This window comes from Psittacula echo (assembly GCF_963264785.1).
Source record: "Psittacula echo genome assembly, chromosome: 7".
NCBI classification, from domain to species: domain Eukaryota; kingdom Metazoa; phylum Chordata; class Aves; order Psittaciformes; family Psittacidae; genus Psittacula; species Psittacula echo.
The window spans coordinates 1240527-1268041 of NC_137740.1; the positions used below are offsets into that span (position 1 = coordinate 1240527).

The 27515-nt window shown below is 43.0% G+C and overlaps 1 protein-coding gene across 1 annotated transcript in view; it reads left to right on the top strand.

Annotated features, from left to right (window-relative positions):
- NEGR1 (neuronal growth regulator 1) overlaps positions 1–26972 on the top strand; it is a gene marked incomplete at its 3' end in the record, with an annotated part of 269840 nt that extends 242868 nt beyond the window's left edge. The window contains exon 7 of the mRNA XM_080623582.1: positions 26848–26972. Within this exon, the coding sequence (XP_080479708.1) occupies positions 26848–26972 (125 nt within the window). The remainder of the gene's footprint in view (positions 1–26847) is intronic.
- Positions 26973–27515: the final 543 nt, after the last annotated feature.

The window sequence follows — 27515 nt, forward strand, 5'->3', positions numbered from 1 at the left end:
GGTGTCCTCTGCAGACGCACGGGCGCTGCCTGTCTGCTGCCTTCTCAGCAGTGAGCTCTCCAGAGCACTCTGTCTCCCCTACGCGCAGAGGATCTGCTATGTCTGCAGTGCAAAGCCCTTCACAGGAACGACTGAGCAATTTATGCATGACCGGCGTTCATCACGAAACACAGCAGCAGCAGGAGTAGGAGGGGAGGAATGGACTTCTTTAACCTGCAAGAAGCTGATAGTGTTTGTCATAGAAGTCCCTATCCTTGTGATTTTTCACAGTTGCTTTGGGCTATGAAGCAGTCGAAAGTAAGCTGAGAAATTACTTTTGTAGCTAACAGAACCCAGGAAAACAAAGAGAGTTGTGGATATTATAGCAGTTGTGCAATGTAGTGATAGGAGAACCTTGGTCTATGTGTCATTTAATGCTGGGGTTTGTAATTGGTTGAAAAGTCCCTTTAGGTTGATATTGTTTCAAGCTCTGCTCAGGGAATGATGGTTTACGCTGGATGGTTACAGTTGGAATGGAGTCTAGTAATATTTTGGGGTTTATTCTCCATAGGTAAGCACTACAACACAGAAGCACCGTGTTTTCTCACTTCAAAAACCTGATATTCAAGTAATATTATCAAGCAATATTGAATTCTTGCTGTCTGCAGAGGTTTATGATAAATGAGTAAAATTACATGTATTTCTGGGAGCAGGATGGAAATGCTTAACATCCTTTTATAGTGATCCCTGCTTTAATTCTGAGAACACAGAGGTCTTTTTCCAGCATAAAATTGAGAATATGGGACACAACAGAGGAAAAGTTTAGAAGAAACTAAAGCTGCAATAGATACAAACTGAATCCAACTTGGAATGACAGAGGAAAGGACTCTGAAGTCATTTTGCAGTTGAAAAACGGCATCTGTTCCCTGAAAGACAACATGAAGCGGGTTTTGTTTAAAGAAAAGCTCTCAGAATGGATAGGCTGGTAAATCACTAGATGATACTGTTAGCGTCAAGACAAACACATAACCACCGGAATGGTTATATGAGGTGCTTTATTAAGGCGCCGAGAACCAGGGGTACTCACCCAAATCTGGTTCTAACCCCGTCACATCGCGTTCGCAATTTATACACTACAAATCGGCTGATGCAATACGCCTATACAGATTTATGATCTATTCCCGCTTTGTATTATAATGATCTTCACACCTGCACCTGCAGTCTGATGACTTAACCTTGGTCCAAACTGTGGAACTATTGTTAACTAGTTTCTTAAGTGCAACTGGTCAGAACGATAGTTCCAGCCAGGTTTCGAACAAAGTTTTCTGTTCTAACTTTATTCTTGGATATTTTCAGTCATCGTACAAATCGTTCCTTGATTAGGTTTCTAACATAATGCTTAGTTATAAAGTAACTAAAGATAAATGTACAATTGTTTTCCTAATGATTTATGATTTCTAAACACAATAGCCTACTGGAATAGTGTCTAAAATACAGAACAGCAAAGTTACAAAATTTTAACATATGTACAAAGGCTTTCTTTGCAAACTGCAAACTTTTCAAATATAATCACTTCTATCACTCTTATATGATTATGACAAACATAAAATTTCACCCTTCTCTAACAATACCATCACTGTATCACTGGATGATACAATCACATGATACCATCACAAAGGCTATTAAAGGGAATCCGAAGGGTCAGAAACTAAGTCCCTCAGGTGCTGCAGCAGAGAAAGGCAGTAGGCTGCGTGGAGACCTCATAGCAGCTTCCAGTGTCTGAAGGGGGCCTACAAGGATGCTGGGGAGGGACTCTTCATCAGGGACTGTAGTGACAGGACAAGGGGTAACGGGTTCAAACTGAAACAGGGGAAGTTTAGATTGGATCTAAGGAAGAAATTCTTTACTGAGAGGGTGGTGAGGCACTGGAATGGGTTGCCCAGGGAGGTTGTGAATGCTCCATCCTTGGCGGTGTTCAAGGCCAGGTTGGATGAGGCCTTGGGTGGCCTGGTTTAGTGTGGGGTGTCCCTGCCCATGGCAGGGGGGTTGGAACTGGATGATCTTAAGGTCCTTTCCAACCCTAACTATTCTATGAAAAATCCTCAAACTGAGTGAACGTTTAACTGAAGATAGATGAGGGAGAATTGCAGGCCATGGGTCTCCTATAAACCAAGGTAAATGACTGATGGGATGCTCAACATTATCATCATGGGAAGAGTTTTCCAGGCTCTTTCTTAAAGCCCAAACTGGGAAGTTACTTACTTTTTGTAGAAAGTGAAGGGTCTGTAGTAATCCTGAAGAGCTTGAAATCACCTTCTGTTAAGATTTTAGCCTAACTCTGAATACAACAGTAACTGTCCTATTCTCAAAACATCTTTGAACACTTTTCATTGTTATTAGTTATGCAAGTATATGCATATGTATTTTTGTATATAGAACAGAACCCCAGATTGGTTTGGGTTGGAAGGGACCTTAAAGCTCATCCAGTTCCAACCCACTGCCACAGGCAGGGACATCTTCTGCCAGAGGAGATTGCTTAAAGGAAGGAGGAATATGGAAGGGTAGTGTGAAAGGAAATGTCACTGACATCTTGAGATGCTTAAACCTGGAGTTACTGTCTCTGACTCCTAAAGGTCGCTTTTCTTAACAGACGTCTATTTTCCACTGTTGCTTAAGCTCAAGTTATCCAAAGAACAGTATTAGTAACTGCCATCTAAGCAGGTGCAGTACTCACTGATGGTGAGGTTCCAACTTTTCTCACAGTGTTCACTCTGTCAGCATTGAAATGGATACACACAAAAGACCTTTCATCTCACTGATTTTATTTCTCATCTTCAGTATGATTAATCAATTCCCTTGTCCTTCTATTGTTAAAAATTGTTTACAAGATGCACATGTAAAATTCCGGCACAGAAATCTGTGTCATTCTCAAATGCTCATAAGGCAGGTGACAACATCCCCAAAATGTCTTTCAGTGACATAAAACCCACTTTGATTTAAAAATAATCCTTACAATTCCAAACAACAGGAGACAAACTATTAGACACATTTATAACTAAAGCAAACCTAACATTGTGTTTGAGAGCTGTAGTGTTGTACTTATGCATTGCTCTGCTGGAGCCCCATTTACACTGAGGAGCTGACTTCCTCCATTTGAAGCTACAATGCCTAAAGCATGGAGAATTAGCTGGAAAAGTTGCAAACCTGTGGCCAGGGTTGGTCTCTGTCAGCCATTGCCAGGGGCTGCGGGTATGTTCAGATCTCTCATCTTTAGCATAATTAGTTCACAAGTGGTGTCTTGAAAAGCCTTTGAAGATGGTGCTGAATTCATAACGCCAACTAAACGAGTGACAGTGACAGGTCAGAGAGAATAACTGAGGAATCTTCTTTACCTAATAATGATTTCACGTGTTACGAAGCACTCTTATAAAAATTGAGGATTGGAGCAAGGACTTGTTCCATCTTCTCAGGAACAAAAGCATATATTTAAAGGAGCACTGTGGGCAGGTTGGACGACTCCTTGAACTTCAGTTACTTCTCCCTCATCTGCCTTACTGCGTATCTAATATGTTTAATATGCCAATACTAGTAAATGTTTCATAGGAAACATGCCCGCCCTTTCTTCCCTCTCCCCCCGTTTTTTCTCTTCCTATGCCATTGCAGCTCCCATTTTAATCAATAAATGATTTGTGTAAGGAAAATCTACAGGTTGGACTCTGAATCTCAGACTTTAGGCCATGAATTCGCCCTTAATTTTGTCTTTCTGTGATGGAAGCATCATGTACCTTGAGCTAGAGGTTTTTGCATGTGGGCAGAAGATACATTGGTACAGCAAATACTGGAGTAGAGATGAGCCCTGAGGTATAAGATGACCAGTCCTGAGAAAAACCCATTCATCTTCATCAGCTAACACCCAAACTCCTTTCATTCTTTCTTTACCAGCTTGTGGAATTTCTTCCTAAAAACTAAACAAGTATGAAAAGATGATCAAAATCTGGAATAACAGATCCTGGATCATTGAAGATTTTGCTTCTCAATCCTATTAGAAACAGATGTCTGTTTGTTTAATGATCTTTAGACTTTCAATGGTCACTTCAATGCCTTCCAGATAATCCCACCTGGAAGGAAGGCAGGGTCTCCAGCCTGTCCTCCATCTATCTATCTCCTTCATTTGATGTTTGAATCACCCTCCAACATCCTGGAAAACACAACCACAGGTTCTTTTGTCCCAGTTAACAGATAGAAAAGCAGATATGTAAGGTTACCAAGACTTGCTCTGAGTAGGTTGGCATCAAACAGGTAAACAGTCTCCAAAGAAAGAAAAAGATCAATATATTAATCTTACTTATTAATTAGAGCTTTATGCTCATAATGTATCATGGACATTCCTGTTGCATTTCAGAACTCCAGGCAGATGTGAAATTCCATACTTCCCTTTGCCAGAAAAACATCAGGTGTATGTTCACCCACTGTTATGTATCTGCACAGTTTATCCAGTGTGTGATGTGTTACTGCAGGATCACACAGTGGAGCAATGCAGGTATTCAAGCTGGAATGCTTAGAACTATAAACCGGCTGTGCTACGAGAAATAACTGCTTTAAAGTAAAGTATTACATCTCTCTGCTGTTACAAACAGGTGAACTTTATGTCTCTAAATCATTCTGTGCAAGCTGCGGCCTCAAAGTAAACTCTGTGGAATTAGATAAATGTTTGTGTTTAAGTAAAACGCATGTTTCAAACACCTCACAGGGTGTGCTCAGTGACATTCTGCAGTGTTTAAAGGCTGCACCATTTCAAAAGACTGTTTGAACACAGTAAATCATATTATTCACTGCTTGCACAATAGATGTATCAGTTAATATCAAAAGAGCTACTTTCAATCAGCTGAAAAATAGGATTAGAAATAGGTAATTTTTAGCCCATTAATTCCTACTCTCTAGACCAGTACGCAAAATGCAAGGCTATTTTTCGGATGCTATATGGCCTACATGCCTTCTGTCATGGGGTATTTCAATATTAATGAGTGTTTCCACAAATATGAGAAGCCCACTTAAAAAGAGAAGCTTCTCCAACACTCACCAATTTGTTTAACCAACAAAATCCCGGGTTTCACATGGAAATGGGAATGCCTGGATATTTGACGATTCAATACTTTGCTCAGTTTGCTGGAATTTCATGCTTTAACCAAGAAGTGCTCTGAGAAATGCAGGGACATCTGTGAAATAATGTCTAGTCTATGTAAAGGGTAGAGGATGTGGAATGTGGGCAGAGCAGCTGAGCTTACTCGCTGTTGCTGCCTCAGAGTTGACTCTCTCCTGCCCAAGGGTTTCTGATGCCAAGTAATGAGCCTGAGGCTCCTCCATGTCTCTGTGCATGCTCACCGCTGTATGGAATGTCTCTGCTCCAAGGGAGCTGTTGTTGGTGTTGGTGGGTTATCATTTTACATATTCACTTACGTTATTGTAAATGGCACCAGTACTCTTCATATGTAAGTGAATACTGTGTAGAAACTACAGCATGGGAACCAGCACACCTCTGGGACACCAGGAAAGCTATTTTCAGTAGTTAACAGACTCCATCCAGGCTAACCCAAACTGTGACCACAGCCGTGTATTGCTGTGCTCTTGCAGCAGTGTAGGGTGTTGAACCAGCTCTGCAAGGGCAAGGAAAACGCAGATCTTCCAACCTGCAACACTGCACAACAGGGAAAGGCTGCTCTAAATGACCATAAGACAAGGACATGTTCTGAGCAGAAGAGAAGCAGGAGATTCCAGGATGTGATTCATTAGCAGAAAGAGAGCAGTCTTTGTTTTTATTTATCACATAAGGGTATGTTTTATGTGAAGGTTTTATCAGCCAGAATTGGCTGACTGCAGTAATTTTTACAGGAATAAATATGCATATATCCATCTAGATGAGATGTGTAGCCATGTGCCGGAATTGAAAATGTATATATGGATCTAGAACTCGAGGAAGGGTCCCCAACTCTGTGCAGAATATAAAAGAGCCTACAGCTACAGCTGGTTGGGAAGGATCTGACGAGCTTGGGTTGGTAAGAGAGGCAAAGCTTGGAGGAAGAGGGGACTTGTCAGAAAATGCCTATTTGAGAGCTCCCTGAGCATGTCAGGTCTGAAGGAATTCAAAGGAAAGCCTGTTGAGTTTTGAGCGCTGGCTTCCTTCCAGGCTGCCCGGCTCATTCCAGGCAACACTTCTTCTTATTTTGTCTTTTCACTGTCTGAATTTCTCACCAAATGGAAATCTCAGTTTCCTGCCAGCTGCATCGAGTCTGTGTTCGACATGGACACGTTGGTGCAGTTGCCAGCAATATTTCCAGCTAGGGACAAAAACTGACATCCCCAAATAATACAGGATCAGCCATTTCCTTACTCTGAATATAACGTTTAAAGGCATAATTTTCCATCCTTACCTTTTCCTTACTATATACCAATTACAAAGCCCAGGATACCAAACTTGGCTTTAAGCTGGTTTTGGTCCTTCTTTAAACTCTTCAGTTGAGCTCTTAAGCAATGACATCAGGCAACCCAGAAAACACTGCATGATGTGTTTTAATTTCCATAGTTCCTTTTGGGTTAAATTAAATAGAGCAAAAATTTGTAGGTAAAAATATAATAGTTGGGCCAAACCAATGTCCTTTAATGGGTGCTGTCATAAAGAATTTACATAGCAGCTCTGAACAATTAAAACAAATGTTAACAACATATAACAGTTAAAACAAACAGGAGCCTGTAGGGCCAGGCCAAGGGGAATGGCTTTAACCTGCCAGAGGGGAGACTGAGATGAGCTCTTAGGCAGAAGCTCTTCCCTGTGAGGGTGCTGAGGCGCTGGCACAGGGTGCCCAGAGAAGCTGTGGCTGCCCCATCCCTGGCAGTGTTCAAGGCCAGGTTGGACACAGGGGCTTGGAGCAAGCTGCTCTAGTGGAAGGGGTCCCTGCCTGTGGCCTGGGTTGGAGCTGGGTGAGCTTTAAGGTCCCTTCCAAGCCAAATCAGGCTGGGATTCTGTGATTCTGTGACTCTACAATATGTAAGACAGACCTTCCTCACAGTAGGAAATGTTTTTGGAGGCACAAATACAGCAGTGAGGGCAGTGAAGCAGTCCCTGAGCATTCAGGGTGGTGTAAATGGACTTTGACTATGAGCAGACAGAGAGTGTTCGCTTGCGGAGTTGAGAGTGATGAATAAAACAAAGCTGGTTTGCTCAGAGCTGGACCAGAGCTCAGGGTCTAGGCTGTATACTTTATATTACAGACCCAAGCCACTTGCACAGCCTCCTGCTGGACCACAATCTTTCTTTGTTCTTCCAGGCTCAGCTGCTAAGCAGAACTTATGAACTGAATGCTAAAATATAAGATTAAATAACATTTTGACAAGGATCTAAGGCATTCCTCAATGTGAGTGTGCCAGGACCCGAACTTTGTGTCTCAAGACACAAAGGAGCAGCAAGTATTCATGTGAACCTCACCCTTATTTAGGACCCACTAAATATGTATGTGGAAGGAAACACATTGAGAGCACAGGTCTAGTTTACAGTATGCTACTCCTTGAATCCAGTAAGGATTACAAGGAAAACTCACTTTGTAGTTGTTCCTGTGCTTTGGCACCTATTTCTGTACGATTTTCTCTAAGGCCACACTTTTTAACTGAGGGCCTGAATTTACGGTGCCACAAAAAGACTGCGGAACCATCTGGTTAAAGTTTGAATGATGGTTTTCACTAAGATGGAAGTTTTGCAAAATATTTTCCCATGTTTCAGCTGCTGAGTCAGATATTCCATAAGAAAAAGCTGTTGGCATCAGGCAGCAGCAGGCTAGGGAGCAGCCTGCTCCCTCCCACCCACCCGCCTCCATAGCATACCTCATTGTGCTGGGTGATGTTGGGTGATGCTGAGATATTCAGTGATGCCTGTCACTCTGAACACAGAGATGAAATGACCTTGACATCTTTCGTACGTCCTCCTTCTCATTCTTGAGATACATGACTCAGCATGCATTTTTCTCTCAATCCTATTCCACAAAGGCAGGGATGCATCTCTTTGGCGGGGGGGGGGAAATTGATAGAACTTATCCTTCTTAATATCTCTGATTGCAAAGGAATGATTGCCCACCATTCAGCCTCCTTATTCAACAAGCACAGCCTATAAAACTGCACTGAACGAGTTTTCTGCCAAACTGAGGCAATTCAGAGAACAACTGAGCTTTGAAGCTCAAGAGCATGTTCATTTGAATGAATGGGGTATGGATTTTATAATACTCCATTATAAACAGGAAAACAGCAAGTCATTTGAATAGTCTACAGTAAATTGTCAAAGCATTCTGGTTATAGAGACAGTTCAGGAGTAAGTAATGCCTGATGTGGTGTTGTAAGATTTAAGACCTACAGCCTCCTAGGTCCTCCCCTCCCACAATGTACAGTCCCTTTTAGAGGTGTATTTAAAACAAAGAGGGAGCTCATTCTTACAGAGAGGTAGAAATCTGGATCCCAGAATTCAGGTTGCCCAGAATCTTAACCTCACATTCCCACACACCCGATCTAGTTCAAGATGTCCCTGCTCATTGCAGGGGGGTGGACTGACCTTTGAAGGTCCCTTCCCACCCAAACCATCCTATGATTCTATTAAATCCTATCCTGTTCAGTACAGTCACTATCCAGGTCTCATTCAGTTATTCAGAAAGTTCCTTTTGTAGAAACCTGAAGGATTTTAGTATTTAAGGTTTATACATGGAACAAACTAGGAAAAAGAATAATTGTTTCTGAGGAAGAATGTATCTTTATGTGACTCAAAGACCATCAGAGGTGGTTTTAAAGGCCTCCTTCCATCTCTGCCTTTCCCAAAAGCCCAGTTCTTTAGACAGGCACAATGTGGGGCATACACTCAAAAAAAAGCACCCTGAATTCCCAAGGAGGTTAGAAAAAGGAAAGGTGAAAAGCTTTCATCACTGACTGCCAAACCTTCCCTACTACCCAGAGGGAAATCTATATCACTTTCCTTCTGTTACCATTCTTTTTAAGAAGCTGACATCCATAACTACTTTGAAAGTTGCTGGTGCCAAGTACCACGCACTGTTTGCTGTCTTGTCTTTCTAAATCCTGATTTGGAGCCAAAATCAATGGCAGAAAGAAATTGCTTATTGCCTGGGTGGGAAACGTTTCTGACAGTCGGTATGCGTTGCATTCTCATGACCAGAGGGACACACACGATGTGGAATTCCTCTGATTGCAACCCAGAAACAGAGCCCTGCGCTGAGCCCAGCTGAGCCGCAGGTCACCGACAAGGTGGTTGCTGAGAATATGAAAGAACCTTTTTTTGGGTGCTTGTTGTTTTCTGTTTCACAGAGCACTTTAATGGTGTGGGTATGTAGTGTATTTCCACTGAGGAGACCAAATCCCTCACTTCACAATAGCGGATGAGAAGGGGGATGGAAAATAACACTCAGAAGAGACTTTCTGCAGCATGAGATCATGCAGTAGAGCGCTGTGCTGAGCATCTTCCCTCACTGGTCTCTTACCTCCTCACACGTATTGCTTAGAAAATGCATCTCTTGAAGTGAACTCATTTTTAATCATCACATTTCCTTGCATCAGGATCAGTGGTTCTCCCACAGCAATGGATGAGGAGGGCACAGTGACATCAAGCATCCGCACAGCAGAAGCTGTGGCTGCCCCATCCCTGGCAGTGTTCAAGGCCAGGTTGGACACAGGGGCTTGGAGCAAGCTGCTCCAGTGGAAGGGGTCCCTGCCCCTGGCAGGGGTTGGAGCTGGAGGAGCTTTAAGGTCCCTTCCAACACAAACCAGGCTGGGATTCTGTGAAAAAGTGCAGCTGGTGGCAGAGCCATCCTGAGGATAATACACTCCACACTCTCATCCCCTACCATTAATCCATTAATCAGCATTAATTGGTGCCTCCCACAGTGGCACTAAGGTTTTCTTTGTTTCTTTGCTATCTCCACCAAAGTAGTGTACTAATTGATAGAGATTCTCAACAGGAGTTTCATGCCTAAAACTCCCAGTTCGCTCTGAAAAATCTCAGCTGTTGGGTTTTTTCTTCAGTTCTGTGTAATAACATAGGCAAAGAGGAATCACAGAATCATAGAATGGTTTGGGTTGGAAGGGACCTTAAAGCTCCTCCAGCTCCAACCCCTGCCATGGGCAGGGACCCCTTCCACTGGAGCAGCTTGCTCCAAGCCCCTGTGTCCAACCTGGCCTTGAACACTGCCAGGGATGGGGCAGCCACAGCTTCTCTGGGCACCCTGTGCCAGTGCCTCAGCACCCTCACAGGGAAGAGCTTCTGCCTAAGAGCTCATCTCAGTCTCCCCTCTGGCAGGTTAAAGCCATTCCCCTTGGCCTGTCCCTACAGGCCCTTGTCCAAAGTCATAAGTCTCAAAGGAGCCATAATGTCTCCCAGATCTTCTGCATGAAGCTCACACACACACAGGAGGCAGCTGCAAAAGCTCAGAGTTTTATTGAGAGCTCCTGCCACTATCCTGCCCCAGAAAAGCCCCAAATAATTCATTATACGGAACAGCAAATAAAGTTAAATTGGATGGCATATTCTAACATGAAACCTTTGCTAAAGGGTGAAAACCGGAAAGTACTTTGGGGAAAAAGAAAATGTGCTCATTAATGAAAAGCAACAAATACTTGATTATATTGCGCTTTCTGCATATTTTATGTAGATGGACTTTAAGTTCCCTTAGCTCTCAAATAGCAGACTTTAGAATTAAAGTAGCAGCTTTATAGCAACTACTTGAGTCCCCCACTAGCAAGAGGTCCTTTGCCTTGCAGGAATAAACCATGTCATTGATAGAGGAGGATGTATATAAAATTCGGATGCTTTCAGCAGTGTTGTGTAACGTGCACACACAGAAGACTATTTAAATTCACTGCAGCAAGGACTCCACAGATAGGCACACAGAGAGGAACTATGCAGTCACAAAGACAATTAAACCATCATTTCTAGAGTCAGTCAACTGACACACCAGGTTTATAAGCTTCTCTTCACTTTCTCCTAGGACTAATTTTGTGACGAAGGATAACTGTAGGCACAGAAAAGATACTTGCGTAGCTGAGTAAGAATAGCTACAGGTCTCATTTGTACATGAAAAAGGAAGAAGGAAGTTGTTGGAAGGAAAATATCTCTTTGCTGGGGGTTTGTTATACTCAGAAAGTTAAGCATATGTTAATGGTGAAAGGAAGGAATCCTATTTCCATAGTTTGCATGAGGATTTGCTCACAGGAAGCACAGTTGGTGTCACAGAGCATCACGCACTGTGCAACAGCCAAATTATCTTAATGGGGGGCGCAGTGACAGAGGAGATGGATGCCTCCCCCTTGAGTGGTTTCCTGATAAAGACACATCGCTTGGCTGCGAGATGACAAGCTCTATGTTCAAAGTGACTAATCATTTAATTAAAATTTACGAGCCGTTAAATACTGTTTGACCCAAATGAAGGCAGTTATCATGAATCAATATGGGAGGAGGAACTTGGCTTTCCAGCAGATCGATAGCTCACAGCTACAGTACCTGGACACCCTCTGCATTTCGGATGTGTGGAGAGGCCTTTTGCTTGCTGCTGGAGAGGCTGGTTGGGAAACGACCTCAATCAAGTTGAAAAGTAGTAACAATCTTACTTAGGCAGTGTTTGAACACTCTTAAGTTTCATGAATAGTTAATGTCACTTCAAGTGGTGAAGAAAAACGCTCTTGTAGCTTAAGAGCAAATAGCTCAGATTTTGATGAGTTATGTTTTTTCATTGCATCCACCGGCCAGGGGAAATTGCAATCATCTTTCATGAACAGGCTCGGCAGGTTTTATTATAGCAAAGTAAGGGTGGCCATCGCATTTCCTAACTAACGCAGTAAACGTAAAATTGCCAGGCTAACACGCTTTTTTATTTATGCTGCTGAGCACAAAATGTGCTGGTAGTTCCATAAAAATATATGTTAGAGGAATTCCACATGCCGGCAAGCTGTACATCTCTTTTATGTATATGACTTATCCAATGTCCTTCTCTTTAAGACGTACCCCATTACAAAGAATGAGATTAAGCAGCACTGACACAGAAGGCAAACTCAAAAGAGATAACGCTGGTCTCATCAGTTATGATTCAAGGTGCACTATACTTCAACTCTTCTGAAATTAGTAAACAGATTGGCTTTGTTATTTATTTTATCCATTACCTTAATATAATAAAAGCACAGTCCATGATTAATTGCTTGGCTATTAGTGTGGTTCAGCAGGAGACTTCCATGGATTACTTTAATATACCTATAAAATGAGAGCAATTTCTACACTCAGCAGAAATATGACCAAGAGAAATCCCAAAGAAATGCTTAAGAAAATCAGCAGAATACCTGAATAAAGAACACATCTTTAGATGTCATTTGACAACCACCTTAATGGAAGATTTGTTTAAAGGTTGTCAGCTCCTCCTGCACAAAAGCTCCTTCCTCATACACAGTCATCAAAAACAGGCTAGAAATCATGTAGTAACCTGCTTAACTCAATATCCTTTGTCAAGAGCGGAAGAATGATGTTGAAACTGTCCAAAAATGGTAAAGTTCAGTGTAAAAAATTATCATTCACAATGCTATGTGACATTGCCTTAATGTAACAGAACCAACAAAACCTTCATGATATATGATGACTATCAAAGGTTGCCACTGAATACATAGATTTAACGTGCTGCTTAATTCAAGAGCTTATTTACAATGTCACACTTCATTTTGAGGGAAATGAGTCTGACAAGCAATCATTTAAAATATAGAAAGAATGTTTTACTAAAGGTCAGAAGTACAAATATTTTACAGATTAGCTACTAATAAATTCATTTCCTCTAAAAGTTAGAAGGATCAGCAAATGTCTTCAAAGCTCTTTGCCATGTTTCAGCACAAGACCCAACCTCTAATTACCAACGTAAGCTGTAAATAATTGTCAAGTATGCAGATGAGCCAAAAATGCCATCAAATTAAAGTAATTAGCTCCCAAGTCAAATTTTTCTGTCACATTAAAATGCTTTTCCTTTTCTCAAATGTAACACTTACAAATGAGGGCAACATTGTCAGAGAAGCAGTTATTGTAGGCTGCCAAAATTATGTGCCTAAGTACTCAAAAGAACACACCATGCATATTAGCTTCAAAACAAGCTGTTTCTCAGCAATTCACTTTCTTACTCCCTAGTTTTGCTACAGCATCACTTTTCTGAATTGGGCAAATTTATTAACCTTGAAGCCTTGTAGCTGACCTGAAAGTTCCACACGTTGTATGGAAATGTGAGCATGGTTATCTGTCCGTCACAGGGAGCCTCAGTTCTTGGCTCTTCATAATCACAGAATCCTAGACTGGTTTGAGTTGGTAGGGACCTTAAAATCTTGCAGTTCTTACCCCCTGCAACAGGCAGGGACACCTTCCACTAGAGCAGGTTGCTCCAAGCCTGTCCAACCTGGCCTCTTCTTGGTTCTTCATCAGCAAAGAACCTTTCCAGACCTCATAGTTTGGGACACAGATGAGAACTGGGCTACATACTACAACGCAGGGATGAGGGGATGGGAATGGGCAGCTAGCTTGCTTGTCCCAGTGCTTTCTCTAGCACTTTTATAGTCTTACTCTCAGTATTCTCTTAATCAAAGCCTGCCGACTGTGTTCAGTGGAACATCATGAACCATTCTCCTCCATTTAACTTTGGACTTCCATGCAGAACCCAGTGTCAGCCTGTTCTAGACTTGATGTCTTCATGCTTTGTGTATTCTCTATTTAATTTTGAGCTGAACAGGTGATTATTGGTTTTGTCAATTGCTATTGCTACAAATAACAAAATCAGGCCTAGATGTGTAGGTAAGAGAGTAGTCCCAGCCTTGAGCACGTCACTTCCAGTATAAGCAGAAAAATTCATCATATAATGAAACAACACATTTATCTGCTCCTTGCCTACAAGTTTTCTTTAAAATGCTCCCTTTCTATTGCTAATTCCCCTCTAGCTCTACAGCTGTTGCTATTCCATATCTTCCAGACAAGACAAAGAGTTCAGCCTTACAAACACAAGCTGGTTTTGTGGTCTCCTTTACCCTGACTGTGCCAAGAGCAGCACAGGTGAAGCATCCTCCTGGGATGGAGAACATACATGAGAGAGAAGGGTTTCCGGGGTGGGACCTGTAGATGAAAGCTGTAGTATGCCTCATGCCATAGAAATGTGCTGTACTTCCCACATTAGCAAGGACATCAGTCTGCCAAGTGCTTCTGCAAAATAAGTAATAGTTTACTTTTGACTAATGAAAAATATTCATGGTGCAGCATTTTAATACACTTCTGCAAACCTAAATTGTCTAAAAAATTGAAAGCTTCAAATAGAAAGCCTGTCAACAACAAGAACATGAAATAGTGCACACATGCGCTTCAGAAACAGTGTGCGCATCACACTGCAGATATACCAAAAGTCACCTTTCTTGAGGCAAAGCTTGGGCAATGAATGCGACATCCATATTTACTCACCCTAGTGTTATCTCCAGGGTTTGGGAGCTGTAATCATCATATAAGCCTGCAAGTACACTGGACCTGCAGTTGCCTACTGTGCCAAGATTGCCCATAAATAAGCTCAATAGAAATTAGTTCTGATATCCGTTCCAGAGAAGCATTTTAAAGAAATGGAGAGCTTCAGTAGTAACATCATTTGAAAACTATCTCAAAGTGATTTCATGCTTCATTCACAACAGAAGAGCTTCTCTTTTCTACAAATTTGAGGTTTTCCATACATAGAATCAGCAAAAAAACCTGGTTTTCACACCAAATCAGGGTCAAAAAGGACAGTTTGGGAGTCGTACATTTGTCTTTTGGATTACAGCTTAAAATACACAATAATTAAGCATAGCCCCAAGTCTGTATCTATTCAGGACTTGTGCCTGAGTCCATATATATCCCAGAACTGGGATATCTTTACTGAGATTTGGGAAATATGATGAACCATGGAATATCCCAGGTTGGAAGGGACCTCGAAAGATCACCTGGTTCATGCTTTCATGGGAGCTGGTTGAAAGGAAGTTGTCGATCCTGTTTGCAATGACCATCCTGCATTTCCTGGCTTTCCTGACTGCACTGGTGTGACTGACTCTTTTTGCTGCTGACAGATAGTAGGATGCTGTATATCATGTTATCTAGTTTACACAACTCTGTATCAAGGTCCTGCCTTTCTTTTATAAAGCATTAGTAATTCTGAAATGCAATAGAAAATATAACCATAAAATCCCAGACTGGTTTGTGTGGAAGGGACTTCAAAGCTCATCCAGTCCCAACCCCTGCCACGGGCAGGGACCCCTTCCACTGGAGCAGCTTGCTCCAAGCCCCTGTGTCCAACCTGGCCTTGAACACTGCCAGGGATGGGGCAGCCACAACAGCATCAGTTGCGTCCAATTCTCAGTTCAAGCCAGTAAATCTATCAGGCTTCATATGTCAATAAACATGTCTTGATAGTGAAATCTTCTCTAGGCTGCTTCTTGCCTTTAGTCTTCTGCAATGACCAGGAGGCCAGGCCCCCCAGCATGCATCACTAGATGGAAGAATAGCCCATCTATTTAAGCACAAAGATGCAACACCATGTTATTTATTGCAGTACCACGTGATCTATGCAACTGTGTTCCAGCCTACTAAGTGCTGTACTAACGGCAACACCTGCAATTAGGTTAGAGTTCTGGTGTGCCAGCAAGTGGGGGGGGTTGACTTTGGGTTTATTTTGGGTTTTTTCTGCCTAGATCTGCTTCCAGATTGCATTTCTGAAGCCAAACTTGTAGCTCTGCCTGCGTAACCAAGCTGGGGAGCCAGCACTATGATTATCCCTATCCCCCTTGATCTTTGTTTGAATTTTGAGTTGGAATTTTCACCATTTCATGGGCTTTTTTTATTAAAGAGACCTTATTTTACTAATTAAATCTCATTTATACACAGTAGCAGAGCATATAACTATTAAGCTGGGTTTGCATTTATTCAACTTCCCTTCTATATGCTCCAAAGAGGCAGAGGGATCTGATCCCACCGAAAAGTCTTTGCTTGGCCTTTGGGCTAAGTAATAACTTTGATTTGAAGGCAAAGTTATTTGAGTCACTGAGGATAACTTTACCGAGGAGATTACTGCTGCAATAAAGCACAAAATACCACTCCAAAAAATCTTTACTTTTCAGTAATAATCCTCGGGTAGGTTATTTTTAGCACATCTAAAGCAGGAGAGGGAAGCTTGGCAAACTCAAAGTAAATGGAAGTTGGGTTTTATTTCAAGCAATAGAAATAACAGCGCCCTTTAACTTATTAATAGCTCTAATGTGGGAATGTTAGTGGTAATTATAGCCCTTCAGGGTCTGATCCCATGAAGAAATGGGTTAAACTTGCAAGTTTCTGGTAAAGGGTTTGAATGTGTTATTGCTCCTATTATGCAAAGAGAAAGAGGAGGAGGAGGAGGAGGAAGGTGAGAAGACGAAACCATGCACAGGTGGAGCCTGCAGAGACAGGGCACTGAGATCAGGGAGGAGACAGAGCTCACCCAAAGATAAATTTATCCTGGGAATAAGACAATTCCTACCCATTTAGAAGTGCAACTGTAGAGAAAACTTCCACTGATTGCTCCCAGTGGAAGCCAAGTAACTGCTTTTAAGATAGATCTTCAGATATTTATGAGGGAAATCACAAGACACAATGAGGCAGCAGAGCTGGGTTTGGGAAGCCAAGAGGCAGACGCTAATTACAGGTTCCACAGCTGGGCTCAGTTTTCTATGAGAATTAAAGATGTATTTGAAGTTTCTATGCAGTCTGCATACGAGAGGCACGTCCTTAAGCCATGGGAAAGAAATGAGAGACAATGTCTGGGAGAGGGAAGTGGAGCTGCAACCTGTGCTATGGATTGCAGACGTGCCTCCAAGAGCTGCAGGCTGAGGTGGTTGATCTTTGCTTCCGCCATGAGCAGCCCTCACTTTCCCCCATGGAGCCTTTTATATCTCCAGAAAGAAATCAGATCTTCCAGTCACTGCTAATTGTGATGCGTTCATAGCATAACCGACTGGTTTGTGTTGGAAGGGACCTTAAAGCTCCTCCAGCTCCAACCCCTGCCACGGGCAGGGACGCCTTCCACTGGAGCAGCTTGCTCCAAGCCCCTGTGTCCAACCTGGCCTTGAACACTGCCAGGGATGGGGCAGCCACAGCTTCTCTGGGCACCCTGGGCCAGCGCCTCAGCACCCTCACAGGGAAGAGCTTCTGCCTAAGAGCACATCTCAGTCTCCCCTCTGGCAGGTTCAAGCCATTCCCCTTGGCCTGGCCCTACAGGCCCTTGTCCCAAGCCCCTCTCCAGGTTTCCTGCAGCCCCTTTAGGCACTGGAGCTGCTCTCAGGTCTCCCCTTCAGGAGCCTTCTCTTCTCCAGGCTGCCCCAGCCCAGCTCTCTCAGCCTGGCTCCAGAGCAGAGCTGCTCCAGCCCTCGCAGCAGCTCCGTGGCTCTTCTGTATTAAAACCCCAGCTCAGGTCACCTTGGGACAGTTCCTGTGTTGCTGGTCAGTGCCAGAATTCTTGGGGGAGACAGTGTGGGGCTGTGGGTGCACCCTGCCATGCGTTCAGGCTCAGCCTGCTCTGTGGCCAGCGAGATGCCCATGCAGTGCCATTGATTACCTGCTCTGCTTTACTCTCCAGCCAAGGTGCTTGGCTGCTTTCTGTCTCCTTTTCCAGCTAAAGGCAGGTATCAGGTGGTGATCCGGATAAGCAAGGGCTCATCCCAGGGCCGGGGCTGGTATCAGCTCTGCCTGTTAAAGCTCATCTCAGACCTCTGAGCCTGGTGCACGTGTGCAGCTCTGAAGTTCTTTAAGATACTTCGTTTGTTCCGATGTGACTGCACTTCCCAGCTGCACAAAGAAATTGGAGATAACTTGAGTATAAAGGATGATGTATAAAGCCAATTTTTATTCTGTTCCCTCAGAGTAATTTTCTTTATAAATATTTCTTGGGATTATGAAATATCCCTTCCAGCAGAAACCAGGTATGTCAGGGCTGTACTATTTTATCCTGTTAAACACCAAGCACTCTGTGTTCAGTGCCTGCTTCAGTTATCCTATTACAGCATTAGGATTCTTTTTCTTTGCAGCATTTAAGGGAAAGGGTTTTTTTATTTGATGTGATCACATTTATCTGTGTCAAAATGAAATTCCATTAAAGATACACTGTACAACAATGCATAAGGGCTTAAAATTGGGTTTGTTCTTGCAGCTGCAACAAAAGCATGTCTGCGTTATCTGACAGATTAGAGTGAGCCTGCCTTGTCCGAGCACCACTGTTGTTCTGATTTTACGATGCCCAGGGACGTTTGCTTGAAGAAATAGCTTGAAAGCAGCATATGGGCAATCTATTATTTACACTGATTATCTACAAACCAGGCTTTTGTGTTCGGGCTCTGCTGTTAAGAGTTTCTCTAAATCATCATCACCCACTTTTCACCTTTCCTAAATCCCCTGTAAATATAGAAATATGGGATAACAACAGTGCGTGCCCAGCCCCACCGCAAAGCCCACACTTACAAATGCTCCTGCAGAAGAAGAGCAAGACCGTGTAACTACAGTGAGCAGGAGCTACGGGGATTTTTAGGTACCACCATGAGATAAGTGCCTGTAAATGGGGACTTTTCTACTGGCAACCACATGGTGAAATTCAAAATACAAGTTGGGAAACAAGTCCCACCTGGGTAACGAAGTTTTCCCAATGCCTTTTCATTATGACCACAGTAGCAATATGAAGTGCTTATGTTCAAACGCAGTAGTTTGGGCGGTAGCACTGGTTTTAACAACTCTATACCAGATAGACAACATTAATAGCTTCTGTAAGTCTCCAGCTATCATATCACTAACAAGTAGATGCTGAACTCCTTCCAAAAGCACACGCTGACACTGAGGACCACAGCAATTCCTTTGGCACACGACATAAAAATGTCCAAAATAAATTAGTATCCTGTGCTCAAGTATAAGATATCCCTTGTGCTTCTCTGCTTGGAGAGGGGTTCTTTCTAATATACTAAATGCTTCTCCACAATCACACTCATTTAATTGGAATGCAAAGGTTATCCTACCTTCTTTCAGTTACGTTACCCAGACTTTGCCAATCCACCTTTACGACAAAGTCACCATGATTTTTTAAAACACGCACTTTCTGAGAAGTTTACTCATCATTTATATGTTGGAAGAATGAGGGATGTTATTTCTCTAAAGTAACACCCTTTTTTACCACATTAAATGTTTTGCTGTGAACAGTAACAATCAGATTTAAACCTGGGTTTCTATGAGAAGAGTCATAGAAGAGGATCATAGAATAGTTAGGGTTGGAAAGGACTTTGTCTAGTTCCAACCCCCCTGCCTTGGGCAGGGACACCCTCCACTAGACCAGGTTGCATTTCCAAATCCAACTCTGCCAAATTGACAGCCAAATCTTTAACCTCTTGCCTGAGCACGGGATGCTTTCCTTCCAGACAGGAGCAGTTCTACGGCTGGTGCTCCCCTGTCCTCCCCATGTAGACCGAGAAGCCAGCACTAAATACTTTTGAGAAGTTGCTGACTTCAGAAATGTTTTGTTCCAGAGAGTGACTTGAGAACAGAAATTAAGACACTTCAAACCCTTCTGCATATAGTTAACAACCTCCATCAGTTATGGCTTTGCTTTCTCTATAAGCTTAATGAAATGCAGCTGTTAAGTGTTCACTAAGCAGATCTGGTTTGAGCTACAGACTGTGGCTGGCATGTCCCATCGCATTAATAAGCAAGGGAAAATCATCTTCCTTACGCTTTACATTACTGGGTGTATTTTTAGCTGGGTTTAAATTAGTACTTGGCTGTTGACAATATTTAGCAGGAGATGTTTGTTCAGAGGTGAATGGGTGACTCTGGCTGTTGTAGAGGGCGAGGAGAGAAGTGTGTCTCTTCTGCTGTCTCCTTGGGCTTGGGTTTCCACAGCCAGGAAGCCCAAATTCCTAGGCAAAGGTCCCTACAATCATGAAATGGCAGTGCTGGGTGGCCAAGATAGTTACCATCATTAACAATAATGTTAACATATAAAGTTAACCTATATTAACAATATATAAATATAACAGATCAACAATATATGTTATACATAATGTTAACAATAAAGTTAACATGTATTAACAAGGTAAGGCTGCTTCATCCTGGAGAAGGCTCCTGAAGGGGAGACCTTAGAGCAGCTCCAGTGCCTAAAGGGGCTGCAGGAAACCTGGAGAGGGGCTTGGGACAAGGGCCTGTAGGGACAGGCCAAGGAGAATGGCTTGAACCTGCCAGAGGGGAGACTGAGATGAGCTCTTAGGCAGAAGCTCTTCCCTGTGAGAGTGCTGAGGCGCTGGCACAGGGTGCCCAGAGAAGCTGTGGCTGCCCCATCCCTGGCAGTGTTCAAGGCCAGGTTGGACACAGGGGCTTGGAGCAAGCTGCTCCAGTGGAAGGGGTCCCTGCCCGTGGCAGGGGTTGGAGCTGGAGGAGCTTTAAGGTCCCTTCAACCCAAACCAGTCTGGGATTCTGTGATTATCCATAAAAGCAGATCCACTTCTCACTTGACAGAACCTCGTCTACCATCTTTCCTGAGAGGCATTTACACAGTGTCACAGTGCAGCAGGAGATACCTGTGCTAACACTGGCACAACCACCAGCCAAGGTCCCTGTGTACGTGCCTCCTAAGCCCACGTGCTCTTATCAAACTCTCCTTTTCTCTAATTTAGTGATTATCCCACATAAGCCTCATGTTTTATACCAGTTAGCAGTTGTGAAAGTGTTTAAGCTCACTCTTAGCACAGATAAGATTATATTCAGACATCTCTCCTGGCAATAAATAGAAAGGAACAAAACAATATTATATCACTATCTCTATTTAATACAAGAGATTAGGAAAAGCACTATGCTGAAACGTGCAAACCAACATTTCCTAACACCAAGGACTGCATTAACCAGAAATAATTATATGCTTTAATCCTGATGCCTTGTAGACAAAAGCATGGACCTCTTTAGGTTGTCTGAATAAGCAAGACTAATTCTGTTAAATGGATTATGCAGAGAGATGCTAATAAGCATTTCATTCAACTATAGTCAGGTTAATGATTTATTATAGGAAAGCCTTAATAAATAGGGGGGCTTTGTGCAACATTTGAAATACACAGGGGAGGGAGGGATAAACTAACTCAAGGTCAAAGCAGTGTGGAAGAAAAAAAAAGATGAAAAAGATTTGGTTGTCAAGAATGAAGTTTTTTAAAGAAAAGTTTGTAAGATAATGAGACTCTGAAGGCTCGGTTGAGTCCAACAGATAGCATCTCTACATATTGTTATACTTGATGTTAGCTGAGGATTTATGGCTTTGGAGGAGCAGGTCGACAGTCTATAAAGGACTGTATTAGAAAGCAACAGCTTGTGTTAGGAGATAATCTGTGAGGAGAGCTCCAGATCAGGCTCACGAGTGTTTTGACCAAAGGGAAGTTTGTCAAGAACAGCAGCCTCACTGTGTGCCTCGGGGGCTAGGCAAGACCGCAGAAAGCTTGACCTTGGGAGAACAAAACCTTCAAATCTTGTGTAAGAATGAATCAGCAAAGACACAGATTTGTTTAGTCTTATGCAAATGCAATCATCCTCAAGGCTAAGAGCCCGAGACAGGAAATTTGCAGAGATGGGAAATTCACTGGTGAAGTTAAATAGATAAATCTGAGCAAGGGGCCCTTCTGAAGTGTGTGCCAGATGGAGACTCTGATTAAACTGAGCTTTGACCATGATAACAACACCTGGAAAATGCTGATGATTTAACTAACACTGAAATGCATTCAGGCTGCGTCTGTGGGAGCTGGATGAGGTGGATCAGATCCTCTCCAGTCTGATGTCCCCCCGTTACTGGGGTCAATACCTGAAACTCCTTTTAACGAGAGAGAAACGTACAGCACTGCCCAGGCCAACATCACCAGAGCACATCAGAAATGCAAAATGCTTGTACCTTGAATAAAGGCAAGCACCCTCCAAAGGAAGATGGAGGCAGGAGGGGCTGGGCTCTGCTCCCAAGGAACAAGGGATGGGACAAGAGGAACCGGCCTCAAGCTGCACCAGGGCAGGTTTAGATGGAGCTGAGGAACAATTCCTGCCCCAGAGGGTGCTCAGGCATTGGAACAGGCTGCCCAGGGCAGGGCTGCAGGCACCGTCCCTGCAAGGGTTCACACCCCGTGGAGACGAGGCCTCAGTGCCATGGGTTAGGGGTGGCCTTGGCAGTGCTGGGAACGGTTGGACTGGATGAGCTTAAAGGGCTTTTCCAACCTAAACAGTTCTATGATTCTATTTGCAAGATATTATAAGTGTTGTATGGTCAAAAAGGTTTTCTTATCCCAGTGGAGAAAGTCAAGTGAAGAAATCAGCGCAGAGCTTTAGGAAAAGTGAAACACAATTTGTGTGATGGCTCATGGGGCACTGAAAAACATTGTCACCGAGTATGACAAACTGTTAGATGAGGTACATCAATGCCACGGGACATGTCCTCACCTGGGCACAGTGTTCATCTGTGTCCCCAGTCCTTATGAAGCAGTAGGGACAAGGATGATGCTGGGAACAAAGGAGGAATGTCCCAGGGGACTCCACCTCCCTACAGCGTCATCTACATCAAATATGTTAGTTTAGGGAACCAGTTTTGCTCTGTTAATGCCTGTGCAGCCATCCTCTGGGTTTTGTGGGTGGAATTCTGGGTGGAATTTTGCTTTTGTATATTTTTCCAGCCAGGAGTCACTCAGCACCACTGAGACAAACATATCTGAAAATCCTTGAGGAAGGAGACAGGAGAGATTGCAAGAGTTGTCCATGAGCTATCTCTGCCTGGATGGATAAGACAAGGCTGTAGAGGATAAAGCCCAAAACTGTGAGGTTCTTAAAAGCATGGCTTCACTCTCTGAAATGAGTTGGCAGAAAGATTCAGAAGGTGAGCCCCCAAAAGACCAATGGACTTGATAAGAGAGGGGTTTTGTCAGGTCCTGTTCATTGGCATTCACACCAGGCTGCTGCGAGATGCAGGAACTACGAAATGAGTGGCTTATGCTGATTTGTTTCTTATTTCTAATTTAAATGAATAATGTAGCAATTTTTTGAGTCTTGAAATAGGAATACAGAGAATAAAAGATTATTGCTCTAACTGCAGAGGCAAAAAACAACTATTTGTTGCACTAAAATATTAAAGCTTAGTATTTAAAATATTTGAGAGAGATATGCCACCAACAACATTGTAAAGTGAAATATTATCCCTGTGTGTATTTGTGTGTATGCACAGAAAATAAAGAAGCATTTCTTGTTTCATAAAGACCACAGTTATGATACATTCTGTACCTAATTCAGAACTGGTTTGTTGATACTGATTCTGAGTTCAAATAGAAAATATGGTATTTACCAGCCTAAAAAGAAAGTCAAGTAATCAAAAAATGGATCATAGAATCACAGGATGGTTTGGGTTGGAGAGGACATTCAAGCTCATCCAGTTCCACCCCCTGCCACGGACAAGGACACCTTCCACTAGAGCAGATTGCTCCAAGCCCCTTGTCCAACCTGGCCTTGAACACAAACCCTCCTCTGTAACCTGCTGCTATAGGTCAGTGTTGAGGGGAGGTGATTCTGGCAGATCCCATGGAGCACAGGACTCCGTGGGGAAGGCCCATCTTCTTGGTAAGGGCATGCACAAGGACCAGATCCCCACCAGATCCCTTCCGCACTCTCCTAAATCCCCAATTTACATTGCAAACATCAGACTTTTCATCCAGCTCATTTTAAACTTCTCCTACACAGAAATTCACTTTCTTTGAAGGTATCACTCTCACAGCTCTGAACTGGATTTGCGCTGCCAGATCAGCACAGGGGGAGCCAAACCACTTGACCTTGGTTTCTGTTTCAGATAGTTACCAAGACATTGCTCCACATGAGAAACTTCAGCTGGATAAATGCCTCTCCGCAGGCCAACCACCGTTCTCCTTCCCCCCTCCGTCTACTGAAAGCTTCTCATGCTGTAAAATCAGTTGTAAACAGAGTGCTCTGATGCACTGGTGGTGATAGGTATTATGGAAATGCCCAGGATAGCTGCAGATGTAATCAGAGTCTAATAATTCATGCTTTTATTTATGCTTAATCATACATACCTCTACCATTATCTTGCTGTACAAATATTAAGGCTGCAAGTGCGTGTGTCTGTACCAAACAATGACATTCGATGCTATGATCTTAAGAGAGGGGGAAGAAGCTATTTTCAAACATTTAAACCTTTTCATTCATTCCTATAGTAAGGTTTTTAGTGTGGCAGAGGGAACCATCAATAAACCCCCAAGAAAATTAACCACTCCAAGTACAAAATGACCTTGCTTGGCATTACCCAGCAATGATAATGAAACTAATTCTCACAAATAATTATTCTAGATGAACAACTTAGCAGACCACACTAAGAATCTTTACATTTTAAACACGTGTGTTTACTTTCTCAAAGCTCTTAAAACACCCCAAAATGTTTGGAAGGGACCTTAAAGCTCCTCCAGCTCCAACCCCTGCCACGGGCAGGGACCCCTTCCACTGGAGCAGCTTGCTCCAAGCCCCTGTGTCCAACCTGGCCTTGAACACTGCCAGGGATGGGGCAGCCACAGCTTCTCTGGGCACCCTGGGCCAGCGCCTCAGCACCCTCACAGGGAAGAGCTTCTGCCTAAGAGCTCATCTCAGTCTCCCCTGTTTCAGTTTGAACCCATCACCCCTTGTCCTACCATTACAGTCCCTGGTGAAGAGTCCCTCCCAAGCATCCGTGTAGCCCCCTTCAGATACTGGAAGGCTGCTATGTTCAAATGTGGTTTTGAACTGAGATCTTTGTCAGACTCAGTCATAGCACCAACACCCAAGTTCTGCAGGGGTGGAAGTGTGGGACGCTTAGCCCATGGTCCAGCAAAACCAGGTTCTGCACGCATTTGGCATCCTCCACCTCCCTGTCCCATGTGAACTCAGGGCTATTTATTCAAATCCAGTGGAGCATCTGCTCAGGACATTTTATTCAATCCCAGCAGCTTAAACTTCTCCAGATTTGCTTCTCCTTCATGTTTTTTTTTTCATCAAATCCTTCTGGTTAGCCAGCTTTGGGAACTGTAAGTCTTTCCTATTATCTGCCCAAGTCTATGTGTTTTTCCCCATTAATTCACTTAGCACCTTTGTGCTGAAACAACCCAGATATGATTTAATAAGCTTTAGAAAGACAGTATTGGTTCATGTGCAGGAAATCAGATTTACATAATTTTCCACTCACAATTATAGCCACCGTAGTTCAAATTATCTTTAAGTTAGGGAAACTCTTTTAATATGATAAAATGCAATACCACCTACACTGTGGTTCAGTTTGCTAGCCTGGTTTGTGTAATAAATTACATGTTGATTTGCCATACTGACTTATCACACAAAGTTCCTTTGAATGAGAAGCAAGTGCCCTGTCCTGTGGTTAGGCATGGTTATAAGTCACTAAACTAAACTTCAAAATCAAGCTTCATCTTGTTTGGGGTTTTTATTGCCTGAACCTCTCTGCATGGGGGAAATGAATGATTTTTGGGTTTACAACACACTCTGCGCCAAACGTCATACGTTAGAAATGGACCTGGTAGCACATAGCGCAGATTTCCTTGCAGAAAGAAAAGGGACATTTATGTTTCAGTATTTAGACTGAGCAAGGCTTGAAATTCAGGAGACCCCAACTGCAAAAGCCAACAGGATGGGGTGAAACCCCTGGGTTTACTTTAATTTCTTGGGTGATTACTACAGCTTTTCTTCTTCTCTGCCCAAAAGAGAAGCCTGTGAGGATTTGCTGAAGCTTGCTTACCCCAAAGCACAGCCTGTGCCGTATCCTTACACCCAACCTCCTGCCCAGGCAGGGCCACTCAGAGCAGGTCATACAGGAATGTGCCGAGGCAGGTTTGGGATGTCTCCAGTGAGGGAAACTCCACAGCCCCCCAGGGCAGCCTGTGCCAGTGCTCTGCCACCCTCAATGTAAAGAAGTTCTTCCTCGAGTGTCTTGAGGTGAAACTTCTTGTGTTGTGTTGTAGTTTGTGGCCATTGCTCCTTGTCCTACTCTCACTAGAGTCAACCCCCAACCTGCGCTGGTACTTAGGGTTCTTCCTCCCCAGGTGCAGGACCCTGCACTTGTCCTTGTTGAACCTCATCAGGTTTCTCTCCACTCAGTTCTCCAGCCTTTCAAAACTCACTGGTTTCTGCCCAGGTCCAAGCCTGCCGCCATCCCACCCGTGGCTGCTGCCAGTGATTGCCTCCTCGCTTGCTTCTTCACACTGGTTTCTTATGTTTTAACTCTCTCTCTGCATGCCCTTACTGTAATATTTACCTAGGAATTTGAGAAAGGCTTTGTCTTACAGCAAATAAATACAAGTTCATCAAAGAGACTGAAAATAAATATGAATGTCTTTGGCGAAGCAAAATTGTCAAGCTTTGGCTTCTAAACTTAGGCAGAAAATGAGTTGTTTTCCAGCAGAGCTTAGACATTCACCTCTCATTGATTTCAGTGGCGATCTTAATGCTCAGTACCTTGAAAACAGATAAATTATTCAGATGTTTAAACCTGAATTGCTCAGCTGATGTTAAATACATTTTAAATGCTTGCCTTAAAATTAGTTTATCCTCTTTGAAACTAAAAGTCATCTTCACTCAGCAGTGTGGCAGGAGGGCTTGGCTACCTTTGCAGCAGCTCCTCCGGCTTTCAGGAGGACGCTTTTGCTGCACTAATGATTATCTTAGAAGAGCTACTGAAAACTAAGAATTCGGGGTTCCAGGAGTGGGCATTTTCACTTAACCCCTTTCTCTTCTCTTTGCAGCTCCCAGTACAGCCCAGTACGGGATCACTGGCGATGCCGAAGTCCTCTTCTCCTGCTGGTACCTTGTGTTGACACTGTCCTCCCTCACCAGCATATTCTACCTGAAGAACATCATTCTGCACTAAATGTAAAGACCCATAAAAGGCTTTTAAGGATTCTCTGAAAGTGCTGATGACTGGCTCCAATCTGGTAGAGTTTGTTAAAAGCAGCGTGGGATATAATCAGCAGTGCTTACGTGGGGATGATCGCCTTCTGTAGAATTGCTCATTATGTAAATACTTTAATTCTACTCCTCTTTTTGATTAGCTGCATTACCTTGTGAAGCAGTACACATTGTCCTTTTTTAAGACGTGAAAAACTCTGAAATTACTTTTAGAGGATATTAATTGTGATTTCATGTTTGTAATCTCCAAGTTTTCAAAAGCATTCAGTCATGGTCTGCTGAGTTGCAGACTGTAGTTTACAAAAAAAAGAGAAGATATTGCAGTAAAAATGTGCTTCTTTAAGGCTGCAATACAAATATTCAGTTCCCTACTTAAACAGCATTGAATCCACATTTACACAGACACATTTTTCCTTTTTTGATATAAAAAATAACAAATAATATTGCCTTCAAAATAATATTTCTTCAAAATATTACACATATCTAGATTTTCTTCTAGCATGAT